Source organism: Cyanistes caeruleus, chromosome 1, assembly GCF_971803275.1.
Source record: "Cyanistes caeruleus chromosome 1, bCyaCae1.hap1.1, whole genome shotgun sequence".
NCBI lineage: Eukaryota > Metazoa > Chordata > Aves > Passeriformes > Paridae > Cyanistes > Cyanistes caeruleus.
The window spans coordinates 108731752-108759374 of NC_141701.1; the positions used below are offsets into that span (position 1 = coordinate 108731752).

Sequence of the window (27623 nt, forward strand, 5' to 3'; positions counted from 1 at the left end):
TCCCACTGCACAGCCTCCTGCCAGGCTCCAGCCCAGAGGGAACTTCCCTTTGTGCCCCAGTGGTGCCTGGCAATGTGCTTTGCAGCATCCCAGTTGTGCTGCACTCACAGTGCAACCCTGAGCAGGATGCTCAGGTCAGGGGCCAAGAAGGGCTCTTGAGTAATGAACATCCCAATATTTTAAACCCTCATATTCCCCTGGTTCTGGGCTGTAGAGAGACATTATGCTTAAAATCTTGTTGACAGACAAAGAGGGGGCACAGTGTATGGGTAGGGCTGAGAATTTATTGTGAGTGCAATGGCATTCTCAAGGCTCCTATTGCTATCAGTTTAAATCTGCTAAATTTTTTCAACACACATAGTTTCTATCCATTTTCCTGGCATTATGCTCCCTCTTTCCCTTCTCCTTTGGGTCCTAAGGCTGATGGTTGTGGTGAAGTGGTGTGTCACAGTGAGCACAGTGAGCTGTCAGCACTTCCAGTTCTTCCCTGGGATGAGTGAAATGTTTACCCTGATTTTCCTTCTGTCTTCTTTTAGGATTTGCTTTGGATTGCTTTTCTATGTTTTCCAACATGCTTCTATACCTTCTTTCTTCACTGGTCTGTACACAACCTACAATAGGCAGTGTCCCTTACATATGTTAAGTACTAATTTTGTTCTCTCTGTTACCACTAAACCCAGTTTTCCCAGCTCTAGATCTGCTTTTTTTTTTTTTTAACTGACCATCAGTGAGTTCTGTAGAGCTGTGGGACTTCCCAGTGCCAGCCTGTGCCCCATCTCCTACCATCCTGTACCTGTACGCTGCTGTGATGCTTCCTGCATCCCCACAGCTCAAGGCCCCTGCTATTGTACCAAGCTTGTATTTCTACACACTGTGTTTGAGTGAAAAAGGTCTCATTCTGCATAGAATGAGGGGAACTAAGGGGGTGACAGCTTTGACATGCTGTCATGGCACCTCAGGCATTTCTGTCTCTGTGCAAATCCTGTCCCCTGTAAGTATTTCTGTCCCTCTGAGTGGCTGTATCCTACTTCACAATTTCACAAGAAGCCAGCAGGACCCAAGCACAGCACATCAGCACATACTTTCTCAACTCAACCCAAAGCTCAGCCCAGGAAGCCAACACGTTCATGTAGGCATGAGCATTAGAGAAGAGGAAACATACAGTTAAATCCAAACAGGCTCAGCTTGAAGAAAACATCGGTTTTCAATGCAACTATGAATTAAGGTAAGAGAAAATTATATATTCCCTATAATTTGGCAGAGCAAGATTAGATGAAGTGGTGTCTCATGAACTTAAGGAAATTCCTCATTGCTTAGTGGTTGGAACCTAAATGATATTTAATTTGGGTAAAGATTATGTGGGTACTGTTTACAAATTGTGAAAGTAAAAAGGGAAGCTCTTTTGTTAACGAAGTGAACCAGAACAGATAAATTTTACTTGGTCACTAATTATTTATGGCATCTTGTGGTAAGAGGAATATATTGCTGGACAGCAATCCTCAAGGTTAGTAAATGCTGGTATATGACTGGTGTGCAACATGAACCTAGAAGAACGGACCAAGAAGATACAGCCCTCCTACTTCATTAGAAGTTTTTTGTTCAATGTCTGCAGAGATTTCACAACTCACCAGCATTGCTTGCTTCTAGTTTTAGTCAGTGAACCAATACCCAAATCATCACTGAGTGAAAGACAGCCCAAAGCAGAAAATCTGGTAGAGCCAATGGAAGCTGTCTGATACAGACAGACCAGCAAGAGAGTAATGGAAATTAAAGATGTTTGAAAACCCTTACCTTTCTGTAGAACATACTTGATTTTTCTGTGACTCAGCTTTCCACAGGAAAGATGTTACATGAAGATCTCAGTTTGGGTGAGACATTTGGGTATTACAGTGGTGGCAACCTGCTAAGCATTTGTGTGACATAAACACAGATCCACAACAGTGGCTCACAAAATTTGGTCTGTTGGGGCGAGCCCTGTGTGCAGGCAGTGCAGCCAGAGGCAGGGAGCAGGATGACAGGATAAAAGAAGGCAGCTGCAATGAATCAAAAGAGTTTGGGCAGTGCAGAAAAAGTCAGAAAGGGAGAAGAAAAGGCTAAAATTTGACAAAAGACAACATATAATAAATTGAGAGTAAATCCCATAGAAAGCTTGATATTCCCAGGAAGGAGCTGGCAGGACTTAAATCTCATCCATACACGATCAAGAAAGGTTAAGGTTGTCTGCTCTCTGAAGTGATGGACAAGATGATTTAAAAGATCTCCCACTGCTAGAGAGCCTTCCCTGATTTTTCAGGGATGCTGAGACAATGTCAAATTATTATTTACAGAAAGGGTGTGGAGGCAGGAAGCAAACAGATGCCACAATACAGTGAGAGGACAGAGCCAACAGTAACCATAAAAAAGTACAAGCAGTGTTCATAGTGATCAGCTACAAATAATTGTCTGGTTTTGCTGTCCCTTCAGCAGATAATACAAAAGAAATTTGAATGCTGCTTCAGAAAAGAAGGCCTGGGAAAAAGAAATACTGAGGGAGAGCAGGTAAGAGAAAACACTGGCAAAATGGTCAGCTATACATTCTAAAAAATAGATACAGAGTGCCTGAGCAACCATGCAAGCAGAAAGGGCAATTAGGGGAGGTAACAGGCTAGATAAAATACCTGTGAAATAAATTTTCCAAGAAAAACCTGACCCTGGCAGTCACCATCCAGTCACCATTGTCAGATGACAACCCCAAACACCCAGTTCCCTGGGGGTAGCTCTTGACAGGGCACTTGCTCCCTCAGCTCCGCCACTGCTTCCCCAGCAGCTGAGTTAAAGTGCTCCCCAGCCTCTGTGAGGACCAAAATAAATACTGCTCTACAACAATACTCATCATTTACCTAATTTCCTATTCTCTGGCTGATCTCTGGGAGCAGGGCACTGCTGGAAAACCATCTCAGGCTGCAGAAGCTCTGCAGAGGTCCCTTGCTCTGGTCATAGGATCAAGACCACCCTGAGAGACGTGGATGCAAATTTCAGAACCATTTCAGTGCTTTTTGAACTTCAGTTTTAACATGCAGGGGAGGGTCTGAGTCATACTGTCAGGTCATCTTTCCTAAATGCATGAAGTAATTTCTGAAACAGCTTCATGTGCTCAATAGACTTGGTCATGCCCTGAAACATGAACCTATTCCCTACCCCATAAAATGTGCAGGCACTTTATGGCTCCTGCATGTCCACCCTGTCAGCCTCAGAGGGGCTTTGTGCTCCCCAGAGTTGAGGGAAGGAGTTGAAACCACTAAAAGCTTCAGCTTTTGCTATAAATACACCAGCAACCACGAGGGTGAGCTGCCAGGGGTTTGGCAGGTCTTTCCTTGGCCCCAGCAAACCACACACTGCTGTGGTGCAGCTGTCCCTTCCAACTGGCTCACAGCAAGTCTTCCTGGAGGGGCAGCGAAGCCATCAAATGGAGGGATGTTGCTGAGGGCAGGATGTGCCCAGGACATCTGGGTTCAGTCCTCTGTGCCTGCTGTGCTGTGGTGGTAGCACAAACAGCTGGAGTGAGGCCACCAGCCTGGCCAGTGCACTGAGGGAGCAAGGGCAAGATCTCGTAAAAAATAATACCTTGGTTGCTGCTCTGAAAGACAGGTGATGAAAGCCTTGGCATTGGCAGAAACATCCAGCAGAAAGTCCATGTTTTTGTGTTTTCTTTATAAATCATGAATACACCTAATTTTGATGTGATGTGTTTTGATCTGTGATTGGTACTTGCTGTTACCTCCAGGTGTGCATGGAACAGCATTGAGAAATCACTTTCCGAAGTTATTATAATGCCCTAGGCAAAGGTGAGAGAGATCCTAGGGATTTTGGACTCTACATTATCTCCTCCTGCCTTCCATGATCAAAGTCTGATCTTTTCAAATGTATTTTTTCTCCAAAACACATTGGTTTAAGTTTGTAGGTTTGCATGCTTCTCATCTTCAGCTAGTGGTGTCTGCTTCTAATTTAGTTTGTGATATTGGTGTAAAAACTGTAGAATTGGATCAGGGAAGTGGCTTTTTTTTTTTTAATATCTTTGACCTAAATACCATTTTAAAGGGATCCAAGGTCTCTGCAATATTCAGTCATATTCTTATCAGCAGTGGTTTTATCGGCTTCTATTTCTGAGTCATTTGCTTATGACACTTTAAGTGGCCTAATTCTTTGAAAGCTTCAGCGTCATGCTTCTGCACCTTCAAATTCACCCTCAGTTGGAAAATTCAATAACAAGGCACCACATTGCTTTTAAAAACTTATCCTCAAATTACTGGGAATTAATTACTGGGAAGCCTCCAGTAATTAAATTAAATCACCCAAATTGAAATGCAATTACTGGGCTTGCAGAATTCTGATGGGCCAAAACAGTTGATCCAGTCCAGTTGATCTGAGAATAAATGACAGAAAAATGGACAAAAGAAAGGAATTTCCTCAGGTCATTGAGGAGGAGCTGGAGGGGCAGCGAGCATATGGCATTACTCCACACTCACTCAGAGGCTAGGGAGGAATTCAAAAAGAACTGGTTAGGTAGGAAAACACACAGGTTTCAACAGGGTGGCTATTTGATAACAGCATCTCCAGACTGTGCTGCTTTCTTCCCACAATCATCATGACAGCCTCACTGCTAACCCAACACCAGCAGCTGCTCCATGGTTTTCACAGGATCCTGCTTTCTCCCAAGGGTCACATCCCAGGATTTGAGCTAACTAGTGCTGGGCAGTTTTGATTTTTTGGTCATTTAATACCAAAAGAGAGTCATGGTTGTTCAGAGAATTGTACCCCAACCTGGTTTGCCTCCCTGCCTATCAAGGGCTGTAGGGTATAACCCAGCACCCTCCTGCTGAGCATTGTGGAATTCCTTCTCCACAATGTCTGGCTTAAATCCATTTCCTAGATTGATACCTCCTCTTGAAGTGAAGACCCTCAGACACACAAAAATGTCCTTTTCATGCCTGAAGTCTGTTAAAATCTGTCAGTCTTTATCCTTTCACTGTTAAAAACGTTCATCATATTCCTGTCTTGCACGTTTCTGGTTTGAATTTCCCTGCATCACTTTAACAGATAGCTAATCCCAGTCAAATAATTAGAAAGATTATTAACACAAACAAAAGTGAAATCAGGTGTTACCGAATTATGCCTGCAGCCCCTGTATCAAGCTCTGCAATGGTAAAGTCATCCCTCCTTTGTTCCTTCCCATCTGGAAGTTCTTTTAGCACCCAATGGTTGCATCATCTTTTCTTGCAGTGAGGTTTCCTTCAGATATGCCCCTGCTGTTGAGACATGGCCCCTGTTGTTTAACTCCCAAGCATGTCACTTTGGTTACATCTGGCAGCATTAGGGCCAATGTGAATCATCTGGGAAGTGCCAGATTACTCAGACTGTCTGAATCACTCTCCAGGCCTGTAACCCTTTTATCACGTGCCCCTGCCAGCTCTCATTGCCAACGTGCTTTCAGAGCAATGATGAAAACACCAAAGAGTATTTTGGCTTTTGACTTGTCATTTCCACAGACACTTTACAAGCAATATTTCCAGTTCAGCAAGGCTTCCTCCATGGATGTTTGTCTTTTGAGATCTGATGTCTAGCCAGTCAAAATCATATTGCAGTGCTTTATTTGTCTTGATTTGGGCTGGAGACACGTGTTAACCAAATAAGCATGCAGTGCAAATCAGAGCTTCAACTCACCCACACAGCCTCCTTTTTCAACCTTGCAATCCCATCAGATGCCCAAACTAAAACTCCTCTTCTATAAAGCCACACAGATTGGCCTTAGATGCACTCTGCCCCTTAACAATTTAAATTAATTTTGCCTGATTTAAAGGTCAGGTTAGATCAGCCCTTTCACTTTGCTTCCCACTTTCAGAGGTCTGCACGTAGGGGTGGAATAGTGAGAACATCTCTCCACTTCAGGACTGAATGAAAGGCTGAAATTTAAGATTTGAAGTAACTGCACTTAGTGGGATGGGCTTGCTTTTGACCCTGGCTATTTAACATGATCCCAAGCAGCTGCAGAGGCCATTGCCTATGAATGGAACCACCCTGCTCTGAAAAATAAACTAGAGTAAATTACAGGAACTAGCAGAGTGTAGGACTAGCAACTGGGCTCCATTTCTGGTTAGGATATTAAGTAAGTTTTGGGTGGTGTATGATCTAAACCGTGGGTAGAGGTGTCTGTAGCATTGTAATGATTCTGTGGTAGCTGCTTGGTCAGGCTGGTTAAGTTTTGCCTAGAGTGCTATCTCCTCCTAGTTCTCAGCCAGTTCTGGTTATTTTCCTTTAGTCTCGTTCCTTTGTGTGTTAGAAGTGCCACCTTAGCTGCAACATTTCACCTGGAGGTGCCTGAGGTCATCCCTATGTTCTTGTTGAGAATCACCAGCTAATAAGAAGCAGGTGGGTGTAGTTGCAAATGCAAAAAAATCAAGAGTATGTATATTTGGGTGGGGTGATGGCAGCTCAGATCTAAGGGTGAGAAAGGGATATACATACACCTGTAGGGTTTTGCAGGGGTTCTCACCAAGCCTACAGCTTCCCAGGGCCAGCTGATTCATCAGGCCATTCAGTGTGCGCTGAAAACATGTTTTGCCAGCATGAGAAAAGCGTGTAAGCATCACTCAGAAATGCTGACTAGAGTGAGAAAAATCTTTCTGAGGCTGAAATACTTTTATTGGGATATTGTGCAAATCTGAAGCGTGACCCTCTGGCAGAGGTCTGGTTTTGGTCATTTTTTTCATTTCTTTTAATTTAGTGGTAGGAGCAGCATGACAGGGAGGCAAATTGCTTGCAGATCTCCCTCCTTTTGGCAGTAAAGCCTGTAACATGGCACTTGGCTGAAGTGCCAGGGATGACACCTGGAAAGATCAGATAAATAAAGAGGATTTGCTCTTGTGTCACCCAGCCTGATGCCAGTGTTGTTTGAAGATTGAAATGCAACTTCTGTTCCTTTGAGGAGTTTGCAGACCTCTCACAATTTCACTTCCCTGTGTATTATGTGGGGTGCACATGGTGGTTGGGAATAGCTGGGTTGAGAAACAGGGGTCTTGGTCTTGCAGACTATGGTCCTTGAGATAGCTACAAACGTGATTAAGAGCAGAAGTGTTTGTGAAGAGTAGGGTGTAAAATCGATGGGGAAATCCAGAGAGAGGGAAAAGTGGTCGAGCAGTTCCATGAGAAGCAGAAGTGAATCTACTATTTCTTGTAGTCAGCAAGGGAAAATATCTGGTGGAGAAACCTCCAAGACCTGCAGTCCTCCTGTGTCCTCTGCACTCTTTAATTCACTCTGTCCCTTAGGGTAAACAGTTATTGCAAGCATGAAATAGAAAATTGGGTTGAAGCTGATGGTGAGAAACCTGTAGCATGTGCTGCAGGAGACTTTGAGACACAGACAGAGAATACATGACAGGAAAGTATGGAGGAGGGTCAGATCTAAGTTTCTCTCTTTAAGGAGCAATATAATTTCAACACATTATCCCTATCTGGTATGGGTTGGGTTTTTGGAGCCCTTTGAAATTTGCAGCCCACCTACTGAGTATCATCAGTTTAAACTGAGCAAAGTGGTATCAGAGGAGCTAAAAATTCAAACAGTATTTGCAGCATTGCCTGTGCAGGATGAGTGGTGGTGGAAGGATATGAGTGACTGCTGATATATGAAACCCAGTAGCTAGACAGTGAACAAGTCACAGACTGCCAGCAGATTCAAACACCAGTGGTAAGTGCATTCCTTCCTTGCCCCTGGAAATGCAATACAGAATCTTACCTTTCTTGTTGTAACACAGACCCCACAAGCACCCATCTAAGGGTAAAGAAAATAATTTGCTACTGTAGAAATAAATGATCCTCATCAGTGACCTATAGGAGATTACTTGACTGAAAAGGTATTTCTGGAAATATCCCAGCACAAGCAAGTACTTCACTAAGGCCAGGAGTTTCTCCTGCACTTCTGTGTAAATGTTCTCCAGTGAAGAAGGCAGCCATTCCCACACCCAGGTTTCTCTCCAGGCAATGCCAGTTCAGAAGTCTGTGCAGAAGTCTGCCAGACCTGAGGGCTAACCCCTGGTGGGAGCTGCATTTCATTATATGTCTGACATCCTGTGTCCAACAGAGCACAGTGACTTCTACGGACACATATGAAAACTCTCCAGACAGACAAGCTGCCTTTCTAGATATGAATTAAGGGAGGAAGCTTGTTAAAAACCAGCATAGCTTGAGGTTCTTAGAGAGGAGAGTAAAGCAATGTGCCTTTTCTCTCTCTCCAGAACAGGGATTTCACACAGCACAGACAGTCAAGGCAAGCACCACAAAACAGCCCTCTCTGGATGACGGCACAATTAGCAAAGGTGTTAAGGGGGAGGATACGAGCAAGCTTCCATCAGTTTTTTTCCTCTTTGTCTGATGAGACTTTTGGCTGTCACACCAGGAATTACATGTCTGAAACAGGAGCTGACGTGGCAGAGGAGAAGCTGGGACACTTTGCAGAAACAGCATGATCTATGTCTGGCATTGCCACAGTCACAAGGATAGGACAGGACTTCTGGAGGTCTCTTGTCAAAACCCATGAGCAGAGCAGGGCCAGCTGAGTTTCAAGTATCACAAGGGATTATATCCCACAACCTCCCAGGAGCCTTGTCCTAGTGTTCGACCACCATCATGACAAAAATTTGTTTTCAATACATTAAGCAGTGATTTCCCATTGCTATTGCTATATATTCCCCCAAGGAAAGTTGTCTGCTTCACCTTTACACCTTCTCCCAAAATCCCTCTTGAGACATCTCTTGTTGAGGCTGACCAAACCCAATGTCTTCTCATAGGCCAGGTGCTCCTGCCCCAGTCAGTCACTTGTGCAGCCCTCAGCTACTGCTGCATCAGTGAAGAACCAGCTGAGCCCACAGAGAAAGGCGGAGGCTCCGGCGCTGCACAGATGGGTGCAGTAACAGCTCAGTGGCAAAGGAGCTGGGGGGACTGACAGAGTGACAAATATTCAGGACAGGAGACTTGGTGTATCCTGATGCTTTTGCTGCATACATTTAGTCTCAGAAAGAAAGAAAGAAATCGGGATGGGACAGCAGAAAATGATAGGTTATTGAGATTATATGTCTCCTGCTCACCTCTGTATCACTCAACAGGGCAGATAAAGAGATGGCAACTCTTTATTTACCTCACCAGTGGAAAGTATCTTGTTTGCAATTGCCGTCAGCTTCTGCCCCAGCACCTAAGCTTTTCCTGTTTGTACCCTTAACTCTGCTGGTGTCAGATACCTCCGTTCCAGAGGCTGGAGAATTGAAGTGGCCTGACAGGCAGGGGCTGAACAGACTGAAGGCAGACTTTGCTCCCATTTCAAGTGGACTGATACTGCAAGAGCCACTCTGCCCATGGGTGTGCCTGCCTGCTGCAAACAGCTTTCCCCATACTGTGCCCATGCCCCAGAGCTACCAGTGCTGAGGCAGCCTTTTCTAGCCCACTTTTCCTGTGCAAACCACAAAGATGTTTTCTAGAGTCTGCAGGCACTAATCATTAGGGTTTGAACATTCAGATTAAAAAAATATTTTTAAAATTGAGAGCCTGCATTTCCAACTAGCACAAAAATGTACCCTCTTTAAGATATTGCTACAAAATAATAGGCCAGAACTTCACAGCCTACACCAAAAAATGATGCTCTAGCAATGAGGCATTAGGAGAAAATGTTGGTATGGTCACAGTAGCTGCTCATGGGGAATATTGTTGAAGTTACCACCATGTCATAGAAAACTGTCTCACACCTGAGGACATCTTTATTTCATGTTTAATCTTGAATGGCTTATTTGAAACAGAAGGTGTAAAAACTACTGCTGTTGGTGAAATGTGGGTCTGCAGGCTGGGATTCCAATCACTTAGCTGTAAGTGTCAGGAGTCAGAGTGGCTATACACCATCAGCACCTACCACTGAGCAGTGTATCCATGCTCACCTTATATTTGGGAAAAGAAGTTTTCATCAGTGTGGTCAGCAGTCTGGAAAGCAGTCTGTCCTCTCTTAAAGCAAATTTGGCCTGACCTGCATTGGATGTGATGCACCCTCTTTGTCGACTGTACTGACTGTATCTCCCCTTAACAGGAGGTGTAAACATCTCTATTAGAGACAGCCTATGGTCACTGAACCGAGTCCCTTCTGTACAGGCAGCGAGGGATCCCTGTAAGAAGATAGCTGGTAGCTGTTAGTGGCAGTTTGGTTATCACTGACCTTTTCTCTCAGTCTCAGCTTTAACAGGCTGATTTGGCCATGTTATCATACTTGGGAGATGTTATCATCTCCCTGGGCTTCTGCACTCACTTTCTTTCATCTCCTACAGTGAGAGCAAGTAATGGATACTTACAAGCTCTTTACCCAGCCAGGAAGCAGACAGAATACAGCAACCTCTGCACTCCTATAGGATTTTTCATTCCTTGCAAACTGAAATCTTTGCGGAGACTTGAACACCACATCCCAAAGTAGAGCAGATGAGCTGACAGATGCTCTGGGTTTTTGGGTGTGCAGACCAGTGAGCCCAGAGGTCACACACCTGCACCCCATCCTCTCTTTGGATTCAGCCAAGGTGAATTCCTGGCTCCAGCCTCACAGCCAGAGCAGGAACAGTCATGAGATGCTTTGTTGCTTGAGGAAAAGGGTCAATATATTTTCTTTAGATCATAGGATGATTTTTAGAAAAGCCTCATCAATGATACACTTTCTGCTCGCAATGTCCCAGCGCAGACTTGCTCCCCTCTTATCAGCAAGCATCAGCTCAGGCCTGGCCAAATTGGGTGTCTTGCCACCTTTCCAGCCCAGGGTTAGTGAGAGGTGGAGATGGGGCTTTTGGGGTGTTGACCAAATCTGCTCAACATCTATTTGTGAACTATCATTTCCTGCCAAGCACTGCCCACAGACTGACAGAGCGCCTGCACTGCTCGTGGTGCTGCCATGCACCACATGCACAGCTCAGCCAGATCTCAGCTTGCTGCTGCTCCTGCTGCACTTCAGTAAGTAGAGGCTTATGTGACAGCCCTTGAAATTCTCTTTTTTTTTTTCCTTATCCTAAAGAGTTAATTTTCAGTGAAGTACCTCTAACAGCAGGGTCTGGGTTTTTGTCATAACGTAACCACCATCAGCTCCACAGTAATACAACCCTCACTAAAATAAATAGTGACAAAATCCTAAAACATGCTTGGTGCTATCCCTCAGTACTTTACCATAGTGCATATAAGATCACTCTAATGTTATTTTCTTTACTCTTTCCATTTTGCCTCTAGCCAGAAAATTCAGCATGACAGAAGCATATGCAGAAACCACAGCTGAATACGCTTATGATGAACATGCTTTCTCCTGCAACAAAACCGACATCCAAGAGTTTGGGAAAATATTTCTGCCGATATTTTACCTTGTGGTGTTTGCTCTTGGCCTCACAGGGAATCTAATGGTGGTTTTTGCCATTGTGAAAGGCAATAAAAAAAGCGTCACCGACATCTATCTCCTGAACTTGGCTGTCTCTGACCTTCTCTTTGTGATCTCCCTCCCGTTCTGGGCGTCCAACAGGGTCCGTGGGTGGACCCTTGGGACTATGACATGTACAGCTGTTTCCTCACTGTATTACATTGGTTTCTTTGGGGGCATGTTCTTTATCACTGTTATCAGCGTTGACAGGTACTTGGCCATTGTCCGGGCAACTTATTCTCTGAAATCCAGAACAGTAAGGCACGGCTTTCTTGTAACCTGTGGAGTGTGGGCAATAGCGGTTTTAGTGTCAGTGCCACATTTTGTGTTCTCCCAGCTCGTAGAAAATGACTGCATTCCTGTCTTCCCAGAGAAGCTGGAGAACATCTGGCCAGTGTTGTGCAATATGGAGCTGAACACCATCGGCTTTTTCATCCCAGTCTGTATCATATTCTATTGCTACTGTGGGATCATCAAAACCCTCCTGTCCTGCAAAAATCAGAAAAAGGCACGAGCCATAAAACTGATCTTGGTTGTGGTGGTGGTGTTTTTTCTTTTTTGGTCCCCCTACAATGTATTGATTTTTCTAGATACTTTAAATCACTATGAGTTATTCACAGATTGCACCCAAATTAAGTCATTGGACTATGCAATGCACCTGGCTGAAACCATTGCATTCAGTCACTGTTGTCTCAATCCTTTTATCTATGCCTTTGCTGGGGAAAGATTCAGGAAATACCTTTATCGTGTCTGCCTGAAGTGCTGTCCATTCCAGTGTTTCTGTGGGCCCTGCAGTCACTACCAGGTCCCTCATTCAGTTAGTTATGCAGAAAGTGTGGGGAACAGCAACATAACCCTGAACACCAGCGACCAGGATGGCTCTGTCTTTGTCTAAAAGGGTCTCAGAAGGAGAAATGTATCAATATGTGTCTCCTGCAGGGATAGCAACCACTGAGGGGTTGCATTTACCCTCATAAAGAGCCTTAGTGGCTGCACTGAATTACTGACATGCCTCTAGTTAAGCATTAAATATTATAAAACAGTAAAGATTTAAAAAACAAAAGCAATACGATATGTCAGTGTTGGACATGGAATGGAATCAAGAGCAAAGAAGAGGGAAAGTAGAAACAAAAGGAGCACTCTGTGCCTAGAAAAGGAGCTGGAGAAGAATTTAAGGATAGGGAGCCTTTTGAACAGTTCCACCACTGGAACTTGTATGTATTTCAGTACACGTGCATGTGATACTAATGTAAATAGACCTAAACTCATTTTTTTAAGGGAAATCCCTTTAATGAATGGTGACTGACTTTTAGGAAAAATTTTACTATCTTTGATTGAAAAAGGGTGTATTTTTGATGCTGTATCTCCATAAGGAAGTGATTTTGTGGTTATTGATTATAACAAATGTTTTAACTGTGCTTTCATATGTAATAAAATCCCACCCTTTAAAAAAAAAGAGTTATTTCTGAACATGTGTTTAGTGTCACCTATTCACTCCCTGTGTTTATAACATGCAATAATCAGACCAAGGGTCTCCAATCCATCCGGTAGGATTAGAGATATACCGGTGGGTGTATCTCCCAATTTCCATGGGCTTGGCCTCAGCCAAATGCCAGGGCTCAGTGGAGCTCTTCACTCAGCAATCCCCAAGGACTCTGACCAGTGGAGATCAGCACCCTCTGGAACAATGGGAACTAGAAGGATGGGTTTGGATATCCCTGTGCTTGGTCCAAATACAGTCCAGTCAGGCTGAGCATGGTAAGTCCCTGTCTCGCAGCCATGCCCTGCTTGCCACATGTTGTAAACACCGTGTCTACACTGTCACAGACAATGGCTCTGGGGACAAAATAACCACTTTCCCATGCTGCTTACTACAACCTTCCTCAAGCTCTGGGGCCTTTCCCACCACAGCTGATTTTCCCAGGGAAAACTGCAGCTGTACCCAGGCTTAATGCATCCCAGAGGACACATTTCCCATGTGCACTCCACAGCCTCCAAACATCTTTTTACTCATGCAGTAACAATGCACTGGGGATGCAAAATGTCCATCAGACAACTGAGTCCTTTACCTGGGCATCCCTGTCATCATCTGCTGCAAAAGCAAAGGAGACTTTGTTGGCACTGTGGACTAGAGTTAGCTGAGTGGAAAAAAGGACTGTTGCCAATAATGAAGCTGAGATCACCTTACAAGGAAAAATCAAGGACCGATCTCACAAAACAAGTCCGTGACAGTGGAACCCTGTTTCTGTACACTGATGGAACTGGTAATATGTCAAATCTGAAGAAACATTCACCTCTGAACTAAGACAAAAAGAAGTTGTTTCAGACTGTCAGGGGGAGGAGTAGGGCCTTTCTTTGTGGACCTTAGTGCCTTGTTTCCTAGAAAATGTGGAGAGTGTGTGTCCATTGAGCGATTTTCCAATGGCAATAATTATACAAATATTCTATTTTTTGCTACTGAACACTCATCACAATCTACAGTAAAAAAAAACCCAACCAAACCACATTTTCATAAACTCTTTGTATTTGGTGGAAATATATTCTCTATGCTCAATTTTGTAATTTTCAGCTATAAGTGCACTTCCAGACTCCACACTTGCTGTCTAAGATTAAGTGTAGCATGAGTGCCACTTGAAATTAAATTATTTTTCGAAATGCAGTCTGCCTAATCAAGTACAACTTTGTTTATCCCTACACCCAAGAAAGTGGTATTTTAAGAAATGGTATTTTTACAATGTTTTTTAAAGAAATGCCAAGATGTGCAGAAAGAAAGAGGAAGGCTCTGAGACTAAACAAGAAGTTATCTGCATGAAGTCAGCCTGAAGACAGTGGATTGCCAAACTGAGCAATGCAATCGCGCTTGGTTTATTCAACTTCCCTTTGATTTTCCAGACAATGGTGAGTTACTGAGTGGGAAGAGTAAAATGCACCTTTAAATATGATCCATGTGCTGTCTTCAGAATGAAAGGTGGAAGTCCAGAGCTTGATGCCAGCTCTCCAGAAAAGGAGATGTTTTTGCTTCTTTGACCCAGTGGCTCCCCAGCAATCCTACCCATCACCAGCGCAAAGCATCCCTCTCCTTCCAGATGCATCTCCCTCTGGCAGGGCAAACTTGCTACCGTGAGTCAGACTGCCTTGACAGCCCTGGGTCCTCTGCAAGCTGCAAAAAACCTTCACTTCCAAGTCAAGGGCCCCTCCCAAAAACCTGCACTCCTGTATTCTCTGCCACACAGTGCAATGGAATACTTCCAAGGATTGCCAGCATAACACTGTCAAGTTTTCCGCCATATATTTGCATGCTATTATATTTGCCATTTATTTTCATGGTTTTATTGCTCAATATGTGAGCATTTGCATGAGATTAAAAACTTCAGGGCGTTTCTAGGCAACAAACCGCTAGTTTATGCAGGTTCCTCCTTACAGGAGCAGCAATAAATCTTTGAAAAACCAAGTGAAAACCAAAATCACCATTTTCACTTTGTTTGTATTCACAGGAAGAGTAGTCTTTTAATTGTTCCTTAAAAAACTTCAGCCTCCATGGGACATACCTGTGCTCTGAGAGCATCAAGTAGCCAACTTTACCAGGGCTGGGCTCAGCTGCAAGCTGACAAAGCCATTGCTGCCCTTTGCTGCACTGCACCATTCAAGCCTGAAGGAAAGCCCATTGATGTCTCTAAGAATTGGATTTTCAATTAACTGTAGCCCTTATTTAAAGATACAACTTCTCTTTCAAAACCTCTGCAGCAGGAAACTGCCTGGTTAGTTTACCACCTGCAAAGCTTTTCTATGTACAGCACTAATGATACATTTATCCTTAGATTGGATCTACACATCCCTGAGGACCAGCAACATCCAGTTCCTACCCATTACCCATGAGAAAGTAAACCACTCCCTCAGTATGGCATAAAACTTTTTCATCTGCCATAAATTAAGGACAGACTCTTGCTTACTTAGCAAGTCACAATTTACACATGGAAATGCACACACACTTGTTGTATCCATCCATTGAATAGGATTTAGTTGTGCAAAAAGGAGGTGAGGAAATCTCTGGCTTTTGGGGACGGGTGTTGGCCTTTGGGGTTTTGAGGGGTGATGAGCTATCGTTGCATCATAATTCTTCATTATTATCAACTTTTTTTTCCTGTTTGAGAATCACACTGACACTTACATAAATCTTTTCCCGGCTGGGTTAAGTTTGAGGAACTAAATCCAAGTTTCCTTGGCAGGTTCATGACTATATTTCATGTTCTACTTAAAAATAGAATGAACAAGATGCATATTTATCTGAACTGCAGTGAGATACATGGACATGAATACTTTTTTAGGTGCCACTGTGAATGCATCTCATTCAAATTTTACAACACAGTTCCAAAACAATAGGATTTACTTATTTACTTTTTTTTTTTTTTTCTTTTTGTTTTTTTTTTAGCCATTCTGGATTCTTGGGTTTTGTTAATAATAAACTTGTACAAAATGATTTGAAGTGCAGCCAATCAAAGCACCACATTGGCCTAGGAAATTGCTCAGGAATGAAAGGTATCATTTTCAACACTGGCATCAGAAGGAGCCGGTCACTACCCACATGTTTTCTTTGGATTCAGCATTTGGTGGGAGTGGATTTGAAGTCCTGGCCCAGGGTAGTCTGAAGTTTTAATGACATTCTTCATAAAGAAACTATTAATGAATTAATGAGTTATGGGTTAAGTTCTGTCATTTCCATTTTGTCTCAGTAACCTTTGTGAGGTCCCTCACTGAGATCCTGTGAGTCATACAAGGCCCTTGTCATAGCAGGACAACAAGGGAACAAGTCTGATCCATGCAAAAAAAGTGAAAGCTTTGCTATCACTAAAAAAAAAATGAGAATTTTTCAAAGAAAATCCAAAGTTGCATTATCTCTACCCACTGTTGCTTTTTCTGGTCCCATCTGGTAATGTCTTTCCTCTGTAGTTATAGCCCAAGCTTGGTGCACGTTTGCCAAAGGCCATTAACACACCACTTCTAAAATAGCCACTGAATGAAATATTTTCTGTATTAAGAAAGTCCTAGTCCTAGTCCTGCTCAAAGTTTTACTGTTTGCACTTCAGTTTCTTAACTCTGTAGGACACCTGAAACTCTAATGAAAATCTGTGTCATCCAGAGTTATTATTTTTAAATTCAAGTTCAATAATCAAAGCAAAAATTGAGAACAATTTCTAACTACTAAAAATTGGTCTTACACTTAACCACAAACACATAGTTTCTGTTGAAGTTAGCAATAATTCTGCTGCCACTTGTAAGCAGCACTTCCTAATTTACTTGGTAGCCACTGTAAGAGCTTGGTTTTCACCATACACACCCAAACATCAAGATCTTTGTTTTACAGGGCCAGTGTTTAAAAGGTTGTTTTCAATATGGAAAAAAAATAATTAAAAAATTCATCAACTGCTCCTGTCTGATTTTGCTCATTACACTAATAAGCAACACAAAAATGTTAACATATTGCATTTTTCATTCCTCTCCCTAAAGAAATACTGTGAAATAGCTCCCATTGGACGAGGAAAATGGTTTGCTTTTGAAGAACAGTTTGCATTTACCACATTTCTAGCCATTTCAATCAGCAGGAAGGAGAACATGAACTTTGTACCCCTGAAGACAGAGGTTAGTGAATGGGATAGAGAATGCAAGCAAGGGCTCTGGCAGTGCTGTTTCACTATACAGGGGATGTAATCCGCTTCCCAACTGCAGCTGCCACTGGAACAGTCTGTTTCCCACCCCACCCAGATTTTAAGTCTGATAAACTGCACGCATTTATCCCTGCTCCATATCCAGCTGCAGCACAACAGTCCCACAACACATAGGTCCAATACGCCAGGATCATGCAGGCAACCGAGAAGCATTTCTCCCGTGAGGAGCTCACGTTTAGCCCATAAATTTGCTACATTAAAATTATCTCCAGCATCACCGAGAGGCATAGAAATGGCAGCAGAGATTGCAGAGGCCCCCTCTTGCAGGGCACGTCGGAGGACACCGGCAAAGCACCTGTGACAAGACGGGTCCCCCTGGTGTCAGACACGAGCTGCTGTTCCCTTGAGGAATCTCCTGTGCCCCGGAGCAGGACGCTTCCTTACAGGCAAGAGCTGCTTGAAACCCTGAGCTGCTGCTTCCATTATTTTTCCAGCCTCCAACCAGGTAGGAGCGAACCAGAAGGAAATGGTAAATGTGAAACGCACCTGGAACAGGTTGTTGAACCACCTTTTTCCACAGCACTTTGCCACCCACTTTGTCCCAGGCAATTGCTGAGCAACATCGATCCCAGTTTGGCCATAGCTGGAGCACAAGGCAATGGGGAGCTTTTCCCACTGGAAGGGCCTCATCCAGTAGGAATGACCTGTAAATATCCAGGAATGGGGAACAGGGTAAGCGTGCTCAGGAATTGTTTCTTCAGCACTTTGTGGTGCAGATGAAGGACCTTCACCTCCCATCTTCTTTGCCCTGGAAGGATTGTGTCTGAGCAGACTCAAAGCCTGTTTTGGGAATGGCAATATTAAAGCTGACCAAAGATTGCCAGGTCAAAACCCCTAAGTGGCTTCAGAGGCCCTCTGCAGTGAATCTCTGCTTTATTGTAGTGCCCCTGTCCCTCGGACTCCTGTGTTACAAAACAGGTATCCTCATACTGTGATCAGCTTTTTTTGTTTTGTTGTTCTTTGGGGTTTTTTTTTTAATTTGGTTGGTTGGATTGTTGTTTCTTTTTTAGTTTTTTTTTGTTTGTTTGTGTTTTTGTTTCTTTGGGTTTTGTTGGGGTTTTTTGTTTGTTTGCTGTTTTGTTTTGCTTTGTTTTGTTTTTTTCCCAAGGGAGCCCTCATTTGAATCTTTAAGGCTCACCCTCACTTGGTCTCTTGTTCAGTTCCTTTTTCTTGGTCCCACTGCTGAGCCTTGCTCTCCAGATCCTCCTGGTAGTTCAGGTTTCAGGAGGCTACAGGGAAGGGATGGACAAAATTCAAGTTAACAATAAAAACAACACAGAATGCCCAGGCCAGGGTTTACAGTTCAAGTCAGATTCAGAAGGTTCAACTGTAGACAGTGGCATGCATCCTTTTGTACAAGGCTAACAGCACCTGTTATTATATTTCCAGTCATCACATCCTCTCACTATCCCTGTAATCACCCTTGTTCACACAGGACCCTCTGCCCTGAGCTCACTCTATCATTCCTTCTGCCCATAGTGTCAGTGCTTTCTTTGCATTTCCACCAGAAGGTGGCATTATTAAACTCATGTTCTAAAAAGTCATTCGTGGTTAAAGCTGAGCACCCCAGTCAAGCAAGTGGAGTCACTGATGAGCAAGTACAGAGTGTAAAAAATATGCTTATGAAAAGTCAGAAAAAATTAGTAACTACATTGTGCTGATGGAAGAAACATCAGTTTCTCCGATGTTTTATTTATTTGCTTGTTGAGTAAATGAAAGTCTGTGCATGTAAAATTAACCACAGGCAGTTTCACCAACAATTCACAAAGCAAATCAGAATATCCCATGAATCACAAAGATGAGAGAGATGCTCCAATGAAAACCTTTTGTTCTGCCTGTCACAGTTTTATTTTGGTGTCCTGAGTGGTTTTCCCTGCTACTAAAAATGAACTAAGTATTGTATACATTGGCCGTACAGATTGTCTTGAGCAGGCCTTGCAGTGAAACAGCTTTTCCATGGGATAACAGAGTGCCTGGGCCTCAGCAAACATGGAAAGATTAGTAATCAGCAAGACCAAGTGTTAGCTCTTTTTTACTCTTGGTCCTCTGCAAATACTTTAGTTTTTTAAACTAGCCTCCTTTATATTACATCTGCCCTGGGAAGAACATGTCAGGAAAGACTTTGAAGATGTAGATGTTTAGGAGAAGTCATTTAATAAGCTGTTAAAGGCTACCAGCAACTGAAGTGTTTGAGACTTGGGGACACCAACACACAGCACACAGAACACAAAGCCTTTACGCCACGTTGTCATCCTTCCTCTGTATCTAAACTCATCACAATAAACAACAAGTTGGTCTGAGAACACTTCTGCTATTCACCCCTGCTTTGCCTTATTTTTTTTTTTTCTTCAGAAAGACCAGCCTTTAAGAGGACCTCATAGTAATGATTAGGAGATGGCTGGGACATTTAGGAAAAACAATTTAAAAAACTTAAATCTTAGGTACCAACTGCTCCTCCGAGTAGAAACAGCCCAAATTTCATACCTATCTGTAGAAACAGCTTAGTAACATTTAAAAGATCACCGAACATGACAAAGAAAGCTCCCTGCTGTGCCATTTCACATTTAACAATAATAAAACTCATGGTTTTTTGCACCAGAGATTTTTATTTTAAAATCATACAAAATGACTATTTCTGTCATGTTTGAGGTGAGAAGTTTCAGTTCTTTTTTTTAAATAAGAAGTTCTGTCTGTAGCAGCTTTGCAAGCACAGCATGCAGAAAGAAAGCAAATTAAGCAGAGGAAGAGGATGACTGACACCATTCACAATCACTAGTGGATACAAACAGTAGAATGCACAGGGCTCATCTACTGAAAGAAAAAAAAACGGTGAGAGGAATTGGAGCTTAGCATTGAACAAGGAAAAGATGTTTTTGGCTTAAACAATTTCCTTGTCAGCACAAACATCTATCTTAGCCCAGGGGAATTCATGCATTCAAAATGATTGAAATAAATTGTGAGTGAATCACCTGAGAAACAACAACAACAATGGTTGTCTCTAAAACTAGGAAATTATTCACTTCCTTTTTTAAGTTCTCTCTCAGATTGCTCTCAGTTTTGCTGCAAATTTGGAATACATAAAAAATTACAAAGAAAGGAACTGTACAACGAACTGGTACCACAAACACTTTGCTAACAAGGAAGGGTGGGAGCTACAGGAGTGCAAACTGTGATCCCAATTCACCTGAATTGCAAAAGAAGAACCCCACAAGGCCAGACCATGCATGAAGGAGCTGGCCACCTGATGGAGAGGATGGTTTGATGAGAAAGGTAAATGTTTGTCCATCAGTGACTTTGGCGGCCTGAATCCCGTGCCAATCCACACAATCAATCAAAATGCTAATTCTTGAAATAGTTGTCCCTTTTTATTTGCTGTTGTCTGCTTCTCTCGTGGGCCAGCCTCTTTCAAATGAGGAGTTGTCTGAATCATCTGTCCCTGGCCAGACAGAATGGGTGGTGCCTTGGCATATCAGTTGTAAGTATCTCACAGCCTGGTTAGTGGGTTAAATAAATGTCTATCTCCAGTCCTTCCTTGGGCAAGACTCCTGTCTCCTGTAAAATGGTGAATTAATGATGGGACTTCCCATAAAATATAGGAGTGGCTGAAATCATCTTTTGGTGAGAAGCAAATTTTTTTTATGCTTTTTTGCTTTTATTAAGTTCCTTCCTGTTGCATCAAATGTGCCCCACCCCTCCATCCCATATAAAAGGTTAATCTCCTTCCAGTCAGGACAATCAGGTTTGGTCCACTCCTGTGCACTCATGATTTATTTGGTCAGTGCCACATATTCTGATACCATTTAGTAAAGAGGTAAAATTACCTCTTCTCCTGCAAAACCTTTAGTTTTACAGCAACATCACTGAGAATGCTTCCCCATTTCCCCATAATCTTGCCATCTCCTGCCATTCTCCTTTCCTTAGCCTCTGTTCTCCAAGAAGCATCTGAAAAAGACATGTGTTACAAGAGGACCCCAGAGCTCCCCTACTGGAGACTACAGTTATACTCAGGCCCTTCCTCTCTTCTTTCTCTCCAGGTAATTGCAGGACCTGCACTCACAACACCTTTCCTCTATTTTCTGCATAGTCTCATTTGCTTAGAGATTTCTTTGTTTTTTCCTGTTTTCTCTCCAGTTTTCCTTGCAGGCTCTCCCAGGACTCTGTTCACTGGTATGCCATTAGAAGGTATTTTAGGATTCATTCACATCCTCTTGATTTTCACCAGCTGGCAGATATGTTTTTTAATCTTCATTTTCTGGAGTTCACACATAGTAAGTTTTCGGCATCTGTAGCCGCAACCATTCTTCTCTTTTTTGTGGCTGAGCATTCCTCTTTCTGCAGAAACACTCTTCCTCAGTCCCCTCAAAAAGACAGCCCTTCCCATGTGGCAATTTTCCATGAAGTGAGTTGGTATAATGGCAGCTGTATTTGATACTTGGAAGCCTTCCAAAGAAGGACTGGGCAAAAGGCACTGTGCCAGGTAGGTGCTTTCTTCAGGCTACTGCCATATGGATCATGGAATTCCCATGGCTGCAGACTTTTTCTCTGCTGACAGTATGCCTGAAAGATTAGAAACATATCTGAAGTGTGGCCTGTGTGCTAAGGACAGGTCTCAAAAGGCTCCTGATGATGGTCAGCACATCTCGCAAAATGTTGCTGCTGATGGGAAATCATTCCTTAGCCGAACAGGATTCTTGAAGACATTTAAGATCTGGATTCAGTTCTATTCATCTCTTCATCTGGAAATCAAGAAAAATCGCCACTCATGAAATTCAAAGAAGATACCTAGTTTGATAGAGCTGGAAGTAATGAGTGGGACAAGATAAGAATGCAGATGCATGGTGGTTTATTGAGGAGAAAAAATTTACAGCTAGATCTAAGAAACATCAGTGCCTAAGAGAGCATTGTAAAAAGCAAGAAGTGTTTTTTCCTCAAAAGCATGTACTCAAAGAAAGATTTTCTGTCATACTTATTGTGGCTGAAGAGCCAACGTGTGGCCCTGGTGTAACACGTCAAAGAAGAGATTAATGAGGCCCTTACAGAGACAAAAGAACTAGAAGAGGAACAGCTTCTGATTTCTGTAAGCAGGGCTGATGAAACGGGTACAACAATGTTGTCTGCTTATCTGATATCCACATCCTTTAAGGACTGCTAGTAAGCTGAAGAGAAAATGTACATGATCTGTGAAAAAACAACCTGTACTGGAGGAACATCTCCCAGAGACCGATTTAAAAATCTCAACAGACACAGCTTGTGAAAGGTTACTGACCCGGTCCTTCCCATACAATTGCTTTATTCCGGCAAAACCTGAAACCAGTAGACCCTGCATTTCATGCTGTCTTCACATCAAGCTTTTCAACCAAACCTAAGTTATTGGGCAGTCTAACAGTGTCAGAGGCATATGAGATAGCAGCAAATAGCACAACTGAACATAAACTATACCTGTGTCTGGAATAACACCAGAGAGCTAACAAGAAATCATATAATATCGTGTGGACAGAGATGTCTGATTCTTCCTACTCTCACTACCACTTCTGTAGATTTCTTGTTTCTGCATCTCATTGTGTCTTTTCAGTTTCTGCTGATCACAAAAAAGCAGGCTCCCCTATTGAGAAATGGCTTGTACTTCTGCTTGGCTTGCCTTTTCTGAAAAACAGAGGAGACCAGCACCTGCCAGCTGCCAGCACAGCTGTTCTGTTGGCAGGACTCACACCCATCCTGCTTGACTACCATATGTCCTCTGTGCTCTCTTCTCCCTTCTCAGGATCCCCCAAAAGACAAATAAGTCCTATCTCACTCTCAAGAGAAATTCATAGAAGCTGCTGAGCTTCCTGCTGTGACAGCCACTGTAAACCTCAGCACTTTGCATGCTCTGCCCTTAGACCACACACATGTGTGTACATTCTACTTGTTATTCAATATTTTGACTACTGTTACATTTTGTGCTGGTCAGTGGTAGGTGGTACATTTGCTGTATATAAAACCTGCAACAGAAAACATCAAGCAAAAAGGTAGTGTGAATTAACATGCCTTCATTTCTTTTTTAGTAAGATAAGTAGGAGTTAGGAAAATCAAACAACAGTGATTGAAAGGAGCCTTCCCTGCACTAAATCTATACAGCTTTTTTCTTCTACAATTACATAATGAAACGTGTAAAATTAGTTATCAGTCAGAGAAGGACTGGAAACACACTTCCCACACACCCAAGTTCCTGCCTCATCTCTGCTCATTACAGATGATTCTTTGATTTATTTTTTTTTTCTGAGATTAAGAAAAGAACAAGGTTTCAGTTGAATGAGAGCTGAATGACATCTATGCTTAGTGACATCAGTTTTAATGATTGTTGGATGAGATTAAACTGCTTTAACTCAGTGGAAACTGTGGGGTTTTTTTAACATTATAAGATGTGTTTAATTCTATTTCTGAATTAAAGGGACTGTCTCTGATTAGCACTGAGTAGAGAAGTACTTGTGATACAATCTAAGGAAGTTGAAGCTTCCGCTAAGCGACACAGTTACCTAGTGACATCTGCTTTTTACGGCTGCTGGATATTGCTGTGTGGGTAGCACCTCCTTGGCAGAGCTACCTGAAGAGAAGCAAGTGATTCTGCACCCTTAGAGCAAAGAAGCTTCTTCATATCTTCTAAGAAAAAAGGAGGAGAAAAGGTAAAATTCATAAAATGCAATTGCTCAAACATTTGTGTACCATGTATACTCATTATATGTGTGAATGTAATGCTTTTTAATTTACCCTTTATAGCTGCTCAGGTGATTATTTTTAGGCAGTTTTAAAAATTCTTGCATCATCAGAAGTGGGTGTATTCTGTGAGCATATGTTTTTAAGTATTCAAATATATTATGCTGAACCTGGATTAGGTTCAGTTATGTCTGGGTGCAGTTGCTACAAAGCTGTCATTTCTACGCCATTGGTGTCAAACAGTTCTGTCCTTGTGACCTGTAAATCAGTTTAAATTCCTGTCTGTGTAGAATGGAACAGAACTGTAGGCTGGAAAAGGTGTCATGCTTGGGACTTGACACAGCAGGTCTCAGATTAATGATAGTCAATGTTTTCTGGTATGTGGCAGCAACACACAGGGTAAAGATAAGTAAAGCAAAGAAACTCACTTCTCTTCTGCTTTCCATTCATAAAAGAAGACAAAGGGGAAAAACATAGCTCAGGCTTGGATTTCTGATATGTTAGGCTAAAAAAATGTCACTTATGATGTGAATAACACACAAATAAGAACAAAACTCAGACTTGAATTTCTGGTATGTTAGGTTAAAATAATGATGCTGTGATGTGAATAACACACAGACTTATAAGTCAGCAATGATTTGCCCTGTGTCCAGCTTACATCACTTAAAACTCTGTATCTGCCTATTAGACAAGAACATCCATACGAAGATGCCAAATTCCTGTTACTCATTTAGCCACTGAAAATAAGCACTTATTGAAATTCATGACAGCTTTCAGTAAATGTAATTTCATTTAAAAAGTCTGATGCATGTTAATCACTATAGGTGACATATGCCTGATGGGAAAGGTGGGTGAGGGAAATTCTGAATTGCTATGAACAATGAGTTTGCTTTTTACGTTGCTCTACATGGAACTTAACCCTCTCTGATTCGACACCTGTGCCCCACATCTTTCATTCCCATTTGCTTTCCTGTCATCCATTGGATCTCTTTGTGCTTGCCATACAGGTTGCACAGTGCTGCAAGGACTAAGCACATGCATGCTAAGAACAGTACCTTGTTCAAACGTGCACATGCATCTATCCCATAATGCTCACATAATGTCTGAGAACCTGCAGCGAGTCGTGTGCCGAGCTGCCAGTCAGTCACTCATGATTCAGGTTTGTGGACTAACCACACGGTCTTGAAAGTCACTGACATTTTTATATTCTTCCCTTCTCAGAACTAGGGGAAAAAAACCATGATTTCTTCAAGTACAGAGTCTCTTGAAGCTGAACTCTCAACCTTTTATGACTATTACGATACTTATTACGATGCTCCAAAACCATGCAGCAAAGAAGGCGTCAGGAGGTTTGCAGCCTCCTTCCTACCTGTTCTGTATTCCCTGGTATTCCTGGTCGGGCTCACTGGAAACATTCTGGTCATCGTGGTCCTCTTCAAATACAAGAGGCTGAAGAGCATGACGGATGTGTACCTGCTAAACCTCGCCATCTCAGATTTGCTCTTTGTTTTATCCTTGCCTTTCTGGTCTTATTTCACAGTAGACCAATGGGTTTTTGGAACTCCCTGGTGTAAAATCATTTCATGGATCTACCTGGTTGGGTTTTACAGTGGGATATTTTTTATTATGCTTATGAGCATAGACAGATACCTGGCAATTGTTCGTGCAGTGTTTTCCTTGAAAGCAAGGACCACCTTCCATGGCGTGATTACTAGCCTTGTTGTTTGGCTAGTAGCTCTTTCAGCCTCAGTCCCCGAGCTTGTATTTAGAGAGTCTTTTAATGAACATAATTATACTACCTGCAAGCCAAGATTTCCAGGCAATTTCACAACATGGAAGCTTTTTTCCACTTTGGAAGTGAACATTTTAGGGCTCCTAATCCCTTTTATAATTATGACATTTTGCTACTCCATGATCATTAAAACATTAATTCACTGTAGAAATGACAAAAAGAACAAGGCTGTGAAGATGATTTTTGTTGTCATGATTGTGTTTTTCTTTTTTTGGACTCCCTACAACATTGTTATTTTCTTACAACTGCTGGAATTTTTGGGAGTAATTAAAGACTGTCAAGTGAGCAGGAGTCTGGACTACGCTTTCCAGGTAACGGAAATCCTTGGCCTTTTTCACTGTTGCCTCAATCCAGTCATCTACTTCTTCATGGGGGAGAAGTTTAAGAAGTACTTGAAGATGCTCTTTAAGAACTGGCAGTTACCTGGGTATTTCTGCAAGTGGTGTGGAGTTCACATCACTTACCACACAGAATCTACCAGTTCATTCCACACACAGTCTACGGGGGACCAAGATGCTCTGTAACACATTTTAGACCAGCCACTGAACTCAGCAGCAAGCAAACTGACAACAGCAGGAACTTTGAAAAGCAGGAACTTTGAAAAGCTAAGCAAATGCAGACACATTTAACAATAAGGTAGTGCCAGATGATTACTTACTTCAGCTTTATTTGTGCCTCTAGATTTTCTGAGTATTATGACAGAAGGTGTCCCAAATGTGGAACATGGGAGATAGACATGCAAGGTTTCTCTGCTGTGATTACAAATCACTGCTCAGCTCTGTGCAAAGCACTGCACTGAGTGGCTTCTTTTTCACCAGCATCAAGACACTGGCCTGCACGGAGGGGCAGAGCTGAGACAGCACCTTGTCATCAGCACATACACTTGGAAAACATATTAATGTATTCAAGAAGGATGATTGTAACCATACTTTTTTATTTTTCAGCTGATCTGTGTAGGACTTACTCACTTGTGACTCTTAGGTAGCTATTTGCAGTACCTGCTACTTTTAAATGTTTCATTTCAGGGGGGATGATATAGCCCCTGTCATTAAGAAAGAGGACAAAATATATTCTCTGTGTGCACAAAGACACAAAGCAAAGCCATTACTTTTCACTGTAGGTGCGTTTTCTCTCAGGTTGACATATATGCCTATATGTAGGTGTACATATAGGCATTTTGAATTACTTTATCACTGTAATTCAGGATAGCAATTCTGTATTTTAATTAACACAGAAAATGTTCTGAATATTTTTGAATAAAAGTGTTTAAAAAAACTTATTTTACAGCAAGTGTAAATAAATTTGAAGCATCTTGGTTAAAAATATGTATTTTAAAATTAATGTCCTTTCTTCCAAAAGTACTTAACCCCAAGACTCAATTTTCATTCACTGGAGATGCATCTGGCAAAACAAAAGAAAGTAAAAACAGAGATTGTGTAGAAAGGGTCTGTCAAAACTTAGAAACCACACATAGAATCCTTGCATTTGATAACAGCAAAATGCAAACCGTGTGATACCCCAGCAGCTGCTCACAGGATATTAATTAATCAGAGATCCGTATCAGGAAGGAAGCTTACACACCAGCTTTTAGATTTTGGCACAAAAATGATTTTAGAAGAGGCACAAAATCAGTAATGTTGTGGCAGACAAATTAAGAGTTGAAAGCTACGTATTAGAAGATATTTCTGATGTGTCTTTTTGCTGGACAACAACAATTCAGATTACTTATTATAAACCAGATTAATTATTTTCTTACACTGTTAATAATCAAGCGCCTGCTCAGCATTCAGCCAAGGCTGCAAAAAGCAAACAAGCCATTAAAATGCATCAGGAAAGGGCTGAAGAAGAAATGTAGAAATATTGTAGTGCCATTGTACTCATCACTCTAAATAACAGACATAAGTGGAAGCTCATCTCCCTGTGACCTATCTCATGATACAAGACTGAAAATAAAATGCAGTAC

General features: G+C 42.2%; 2 protein-coding genes across 8 annotated transcripts; both read left to right on the forward strand.

Annotated features, from left to right (window-relative positions):
* The first annotated feature begins 536 nt into the window (after positions 1-536).
* Positions 537-12908, forward strand: LOC111923570 (CX3C chemokine receptor 1-like). Of its 7 annotated transcripts, XM_086848877.1 has the most exons (5): positions 6069-6142; positions 6296-6405; positions 7597-7720; positions 10896-11001; positions 11272-12908. In XM_086848877.1, exon 5 carries the CDS (start codon positions 11286-11288, stop codon positions 12345-12347), a length of 1062 nt encoding a protein of 353 aa, XP_086705003.1. In that variant the 5' UTR covers positions 6069-6142; positions 6296-6405; positions 7597-7720; positions 10896-11001; positions 11272-11285; the 3' UTR covers positions 12348-12908. The 7 variants fall into 7 exon arrangements, with proteins under 7 accessions (XP_023775138.2, XP_023775137.2, XP_086704995.1 ...); XM_086848869.1 differs by lacking the exons at positions 6069-6142; positions 6296-6405; positions 7597-7720 and adding exons at positions 1123-1225; positions 2467-2538; XM_086848883.1 differs by lacking the exon at positions 6296-6405 and having other exon boundaries at positions 6027-6142; positions 7606-7720.
* Positions 12909-23177: 10269 nt separating this feature from the next.
* On the forward strand, positions 23178-26985 carry LOC111923569 (C-C chemokine receptor type 4). Its single transcript, XM_023919367.2, has 2 exons — positions 23178-23837; positions 25090-26985. The coding sequence occupies exon 2, from the start codon at positions 25108-25110 to the stop codon at positions 26182-26184; it is 1077 nt and encodes a 358-aa protein (XP_023775135.2). The 5' UTR covers positions 23178-23837; positions 25090-25107; the 3' UTR covers positions 26185-26985.
* Positions 26986-27623: the final 638 nt, after the last annotated feature.

Excerpts from the sequence above, each read along its gene's own strand:
- LOC111923569 (XM_023919367.2), top strand. The coding sequence starts at position 25,108 with ATGATTTCTTCAAGTACAGAGTCTCTTGAAGCTGAACTCTCAACCTTT.
- LOC111923570 (XM_023919370.2), top strand. The coding sequence starts at position 11,286 with ATGACAGAAGCATATGCAGAAACCACAGCTGAATACGCTTATGATGAA.